This window comes from Phragmites australis, chromosome 21 (genome assembly GCF_958298935.1).
Source record: "Phragmites australis chromosome 21, lpPhrAust1.1, whole genome shotgun sequence".
NCBI lineage: Eukaryota > Viridiplantae > Streptophyta > Magnoliopsida > Poales > Poaceae > Phragmites > Phragmites australis.
The window spans coordinates 3,226,390-3,233,156 of record NC_084941.1 but is presented as its reverse complement, the minus strand read 5'-3'; the positions used below and the strand labels follow the sequence as shown (position 1 = coordinate 3,233,156).

Here is a 6,767-nt window from a genome sequence, read left to right as displayed (position 1 = left end):
CACGGAGAATTGAAACAGCTATCAGAAAGTAGTACAACCTATTCTTTTCTCCCTTCTCTCATCTCTCTGCCTCTCTCTTTTGAAACTAATCATTTCTTCTTTTGTTAATTTCATGGGAGGGAAGTTCTTTTAAAATTCTTGGCCAGGCTCACGCTCATTAAGAAAGAAATAAGCACTCGAGTTCGAGCCCAAGTGAACGGAATGCTCGAAGGCATCTATTAACAAACCAAACCCGTGCTTGATTGCTCACCGACGTCGAACCGGACCTGTCGCCGGAGCGTTAGCTCGGTCTCCGGAGAGGGAAGTTTAAATTTGACATAAATTAGGACATATTCCCATAATGGGATGCGGCAATGAAGGACGATGTGCACGCATCGATCCTGTGAACCTCTCATCCTTTGCCAACCTCCATACAGTTCATCGACCAAGCTGGAACAACTGAAGGACACCTGTGCTGCTGTGCAGTGGCAGCCCCTTCCTAACTCACACACCTTGGATCTAGCTGTGCTCTGCTGTGCACAATCGTGTGAGTGAAATCATAAAAATTCCTCCAAACGGCATAGATATGCATAATGCAACAACAACAATACAATACTGAAACTGAAAGGCAGGACAGGACAGAAGTGCCCAGCACAATCATGAAATCTGGAGGTTCGCCAATGGCTGTACCTGTGCGCGCGCTTACCCATCATTAGCTCGCAAAACAATGCCCCTAATCATCATCATTAGCTGCTAAAATGGAAACACCTAATGAACATTCCCCCATTTCCATATATTTGTCCACATTCACCATTACACACAGACCAAAGATATCCAAAATCAATGCAAAAGATAGCAACAAATCTACCACAATTAGATGCCCACCCCACATGTAAACATATCCTAAGTGACTTACATGCATTGGTTTTTTCACTTTAAAAGTCATACTTTGCATTTAAAGTCTATTGGAATCAAGAGATCAACTATTATCATAAAGTTGGTGAACAAATATTGTGAAACGGATATTTTCGAGGTTATGAACAATCATAGTGAAGTGTAGAGAGCACATTGTTTTCTTGATCGCATTGTTTAACAAGCGCCTTTCACAGCTTAAGCCCATGCATATTTTAAGTTCTGAAGTATAAACAAACGCAATCTAATACCTGAAAGTGGTGTGATGGCGAGATTGCAACAGCAGACCCTGGATAATCAAATCGCAATGGAGATTTGGTTGGGGTTTGTATTATCAATTCTTTTCCTTTATGTAATCAATCATGATAACTCGATACAAACAAAGGGAATTAACAAGACCATGGCCCACTGCCAGCGGCTCATACATAGTAGGTAGCAAAGGAATCGGCGACGATTGTCTCGAGGCCGTCGCCGCCGGGCAGGCGGCCTGCCAGTGAGGGGGCTAGGGCCGCCAGCGTTGGTCCGGCTTAGAACTAAACACGGGCTTGATGACAACGATCTGGTACTGAACCACGCCGGACATAGCGGATTTGGAACTTAGGGTATGTTTGGCACAGTATAAATCTTTAGAGCTAGAGTTGTTGGTAAATTAAGCATCCGTGATTGAGTTATTTGTATTTGGACTAAAAAACATAGGTTTAAACTAATTTATTTTGTCCTATAAACCCTAAAACATGCATAGGTATCGGATGTAAAGTTCTACGAAACAGAGCCTCCCATTACAGCTCCTAATCAACGAAGCTCCTATGAACACTAGCACTTCCATGTTTTTTCAGTTGCAATTTGTCGTGCTCTGAGACCATGAGCAACTGAGAATTTTTTTTATTGCAAACGCTAAATTTGAACACTCAAAGTATGTCTTAAAGTTTTCTAAAACAATCCCTTTCCCAAACAGTCCCGTAAGAACGAGGGGTGTTTCATCCGAAAAGTTCCAATGTAATACCCTTATTACCATAAGAGAAGGTTTACTTCTGACGATTGGATGCCATGGACTCTCATATCTCACCGTAATTAGCCATATGTGAATCTTAGCTTTGAACATTGTGATAATCGAGTATGTCACCTCCATCAACATCGTGAACAGTTTTTTCTTGGATGAACAATTCATATTCTTCTTTTTTCCAATGTTACTGGACTTCTTTTTTTTTTTTGTCGAAGAGCAGTATTTGCCCATCCTACCAGATTTTTACAGGTTCCCCAACTTTCAGATGAGAAGAAATCTCCTACTACCAGATTACAATGTACAAGCCCCAAGTTTCAGATGAACAGAAAAATGCATCTAAAATTAAAAGATGAACAGAAAAATAAAAATCTTGATCAGAAGTGGAAAAAAAAGGCCAAAATGCATCCTTTAATTAAATAATCACCGGTCCTTCTCGGAGCTGGCGTCTTCGCTGCCCCGCCCGTTCGGCGACGCTGCGTCGTCCACCGGCACGACGCCGATGTCCTTGCGGCTCCTATACTTGATCAGCCCGTAGAGCTTCTTGAACTCCCTGATCGGCGCGTCCTTGGCGAACCCAGCCCCACCCCGTGGCGACTGGCTCGCCGCGCTGGCCTCCGACGCCGCCGCGCTGGCGTCGTTCAGATGCCCGGACCATCTCGAGGTCAGCCTGGGCGGCCGCGCAACGTGCTGCAGCGCGCTGATGACGGTGCGGAGCGCTCGGCTCGGGGACCCGCGGTTGGCGAGCATTATCTCCCCGAGCTCCGCGGGGCTGAGGCGCGCGCCTGCGTGGAAGCCTTCCTCCACCTGCGGGTACAGCTTGTGGTCCTTGAGCCCCAGGTAGTTGCTGGCCAGCGCCTTGAACCCCTCGAAATCGCACATGGTGAAGTGGATGTGCACGTCCAGCCGCCCCGGCCGCAGCACGGCCGGGTCCACGCCGTCCTTGCCGCCGCTCATGGTGAACACCATCACGCGCTCCTCGCCGCAGCACGAGGACAGCCCGTCCATGAAGCTGAGCATACTGGCCGTCCTCACCGCCGCTGTCTCCCCGTCACCGCCGCGCAGGTACCGGTCGAGGTCCTCCACGAGGATGAGCGACCGCGGGGTGGTGTCCAGCAGCAGCGCGCGGAGGTCGTCGCAGCCGCCGCGGGACAGGTCGATGTCGTAGATGTCATACCCCAAGAACCTCGCCATCGCCGCGGCGAAGGTGGACTTGCCGGTGCCGGGAGGACCGTAGAGCAGGTAGCTCCGGCGCCACACCCGGCCGAGGCGGTGGTAGTACGCGTGGCCCTTGAGGAAGCTCTCCAGGTCGGCGCGGACGCGGGCTTTGAGCTCCGGGTCCATCGCCACCGTGTCGATCGTTGCCGGGTGGGTGAATGGCGCCGATGCCCACCGCTGCGCGCCATCTCCGGCGCCGGTGTTGGCGTACAGCCTCAGCTCCCGCCGGCGCATCTCCATCTCGTCGGCGACGGACTCGAGGTGCTGCAGGTATGGTCGCAGCACGCGGGTCCGGTCGTGGCGGCGCACGCGCAGGACCAGGCGGTCGGCGCCGGCGTTGGTCCACGCGAGGCGCGCGCCGAGGAACGCGTCGCGCGCGGTGTGGCCCGGCCCCAGCTGCAGCGAGAAGTCGTTGCTCTTGGCCGCCGACGACAGCACGCAGGCGGCGTCCGCGTCCTCCAGCGACGGCAGCGACGCCACGTACGCCACCGCCTTCCTGAACAGCGGGTTCTCCGCGCCGTCGCCACCGAGCCGCGGCACCTCGTAGTACTGGTACGCCTGCGCCCACTCGTCCGCCCACCGCCACACCCGCCGCGCCGCGTGCGCCGCCGACTTGTACGACAGCACCAGCCGCAGCACCACCATCGTCATCGCCCCGTACACCACCACCCCGGCCGCGCCGCCCCACCCGCCGCCGTCGCCCAGCGCCATCGCGGCGGCGCCTCCCCTCCCTACCTACCCAGAGAATGCAGAAGCCGCCGCCGTGCGGTTGCGCGCCTTGATCCGGTCGCCCGTCCGTCTGTTCCGGCGAGAGGAGACGAGAATGAAGAGGAGGGGAGGGAGAGATCGGCGTGTTGGTGTGGGGTTTTAAGGGAGCCCAAGCCCGAGACGGCGTTCCTCGGGAGGAAGGGGGACTTCGTTTTGGTTGGGATGGGTGGGTGCTGCGTGGCGTGCGCGGGTCAAAGAAGGCGGGGGATTAAGAAGAGCAGACGGGTAGCATAGCAACGCAGCAGGCGTAGCCGAGGAGGATTCCTGCAGTCTCGGTCGATATCCCCTCGCGTCGCCTTTTCGCTGGTTCGAAATCGGTGCGAGTCCGCGTCCAGGTTCAGGAGGCGATCGGTGGTGGGTGGAACAGACAAGCCCGCCGAACAGGTAAAGTGGTTGATGAGTTCGTTCCTGAATCGTTACGTGCGGACGCCGAAAATAATTGAGTTTCTTTTTTCCTTAAGGATACATCGCGTATGCGTGTGTTTCTTAGTCTAACTCAAATTAATCTTAAACACTATAACTATAACTACTAAGAAAAAACCCATATGAGTACCCGTGTGTGAGTACCCATGTCGAGCTTCGCTCGAAAGTGGGCGGGCTCAGGTGCACTACAGCATCTTTGTCATCTGAGCTAGCGCTCGATCTTATAATTGAGTTTCTTTCTATAAATAGGAAAGTCGGTGTTGAGTGGTGAAGATTGAAGAAGATTGTAGGAGGATCAAACTAAGGAAGAAGATTGTAGGGGCCAAGCTTAGAGAAGATTGCAGGAAGGACACTGTTCCTAGGTAGGAGGGCCAGAGGGCAGGGGGCCACGGCCCACCTTGGTCTCCAAGAAGCTCCGCTCTTGTCGGTGTTCACGAGCGGTGTTATGTTTGTAACTCAACAATGATAGATGCAGAGGAGTAGAGCAGCTCATCCAACTCTCTTCTTTCTCTTCTTCTTATATCTTCTTTTTCCCTCTCCCTCGTGTATAAAATAAAATATTTGAGAGATTTCTATTCGCTACGAAGCAACAGCACTCCGCCCCTAAACTCGGGTACTCCGCACCGCACTAGTGTGGGCTATGGATTCGATGAGCCATGTGCTAGTTTAGTTAGGCCGTCTCCAACAGGCACCGTATCAAGTGGTATAGTACCCAATATGGTGCCCGTCCATCCACAATCGCTCTCCGATGGAGCCGTTTTCGAGTGCTATAGTGATGTGGTGAGAATCACTGTAGCACTTGAAAACGGCAAATTTGTCACACGTTTGGAGCTCCCTCAACACTATAGCAAGAAGATATCTATAGGCTCGAAGCGAAGAGAGAATAATGAAAGATAGTAAATAGAGTAGCTGCTGGAGATGAAAAAAAATAGAGGATATTAATAGTATTAAGGGATGCTGTAATAGTATTATAAGGAATGAATTTTTAAAGTATCTACTGGGTGTACTCTTAAGGACAGGTTCAACAACTACCGCAAAAGGGAGCCGCATCACTGTGCCGCTACTTTTGCCGATCGCTGCTAGTGACACTGTAGCAATGGCGGATGGCAAATTTAGGAGGAAATTAGTTAAAGTTAGAAAATAGAGTATCAATTACAGATGAAAAAAAAAATAAAGATACTGCAATAGAGTTATGGAATATTATAATTATATTATAAGACATAGATTTTTAAGTTTCTGATATAGATATTTTAAAAAAAGTCCATACCTTAGGGCAAGTATGGTATGTGCCTTTCCATTTCGGTTGCTGGTCGAATCATATCACATCGAATCGACAGTAGCAGCCGTTCCTGGGACAAATCGTATCTCTGCTCTTAATCTGGCAAATGTCCATCACAACTCTGCTGTATTTGGCTGTATGTCATACGACACCTTAGCTTTTTTTTTTTTTTTTTTTTGCTTGCGAGGAGGTACCTTTCCTTTGATACCAGTCCTTTTGGAAGGGCGTTTACAGAAGCTACCGAATAGTACTCGTGATGATTAGGACGCGTACCGCATCATATCTAACCTGTCAGATTGTTCCATATCGTTGCGTTGTGGACACCTGTTCAATTTTTTTTCTTAAAAAATGAATTACAACAGTAATCTAGTTTTTTAATTAAATCTGCAGCATTGTATTTACCTGCTGATATACCAGGCAACCAAGAATAATTGTGCCTAGTTTCCAGGGCATGATTATTTGAGTTTCTGCTTTTTAGTTTTTCTGAAAAGCTGTGCTTTTATTTTTTCTGAAAAGTTACTTTTGAAAATAGCATGTTGGTTTTTACAATAAATTTTTAGCTTCTTAGCATATAATTTCTCAGAAAATACTCTCTCAGCGAGCTTCTCAGTTTTAATTTATTTTCATCAGAAGCAAACTTCTGGCTTCTGCAGAAACCACTTCTCCAGAACCTCGTTTATTCTGACAGCAGCAGAAACAGAACCAAAAACAGAAAACAAACAGGACCCTAGTCATATACTGCTGCGCCGATTCAGTACTGTACTGCACCAGTTGTGATCTCCAATGACTAGTGTGATCCACACCTCTCTTCATCTCTTGCAGCCCTGAAAAGCTAAATTGGCGATTACCACGCTTGACTTTGTTCCGCACAATGTTTAAAGCAAAGTGGTGATAAAAATAGTCATATAGCTGTAACAGGTCTCTGCTTATCATTCCGCAAATTAACATTCTTCTTTTCTAATAAAGGAATGCCTTATTATTTCAGCCTCTACACAAGTTATACACACAACTATCTATTATTACATAGTTTCTTTGCAGAATAAGGAACATTCTTCTGCCAGATTCTTTGGGTATAGACTAGACAACAAGAGATTATTTACGTTAATGGCATGGGCTGGTGACTGCAAATAATGGACATCAAAACAGACGTCAAACTCCAGTCTGAAAAAAACAAACTTCAAACAAGTT

The 6,767-nt window shown here is 48.6% G+C and overlaps 1 protein-coding gene across 1 annotated transcript; it reads right to left on the bottom strand.

The window, feature by feature from the left end:
- Positions 1-2,153: 2,153 nt before the first annotated feature.
- LOC133903689 (AAA-ATPase At2g46620-like) lies at positions 2,154-4,201 on the bottom strand. Its single transcript, XM_062345129.1, has one exon. It carries the CDS (start codon positions 3,818-3,820, stop codon positions 2,315-2,317), a length of 1,506 nt encoding a protein of 501 aa, XP_062201113.1. The 5' UTR covers positions 3,821-4,201; the 3' UTR covers positions 2,154-2,314.
- Between the last annotated feature and the right edge of the window lie 2,566 nt (positions 4,202-6,767).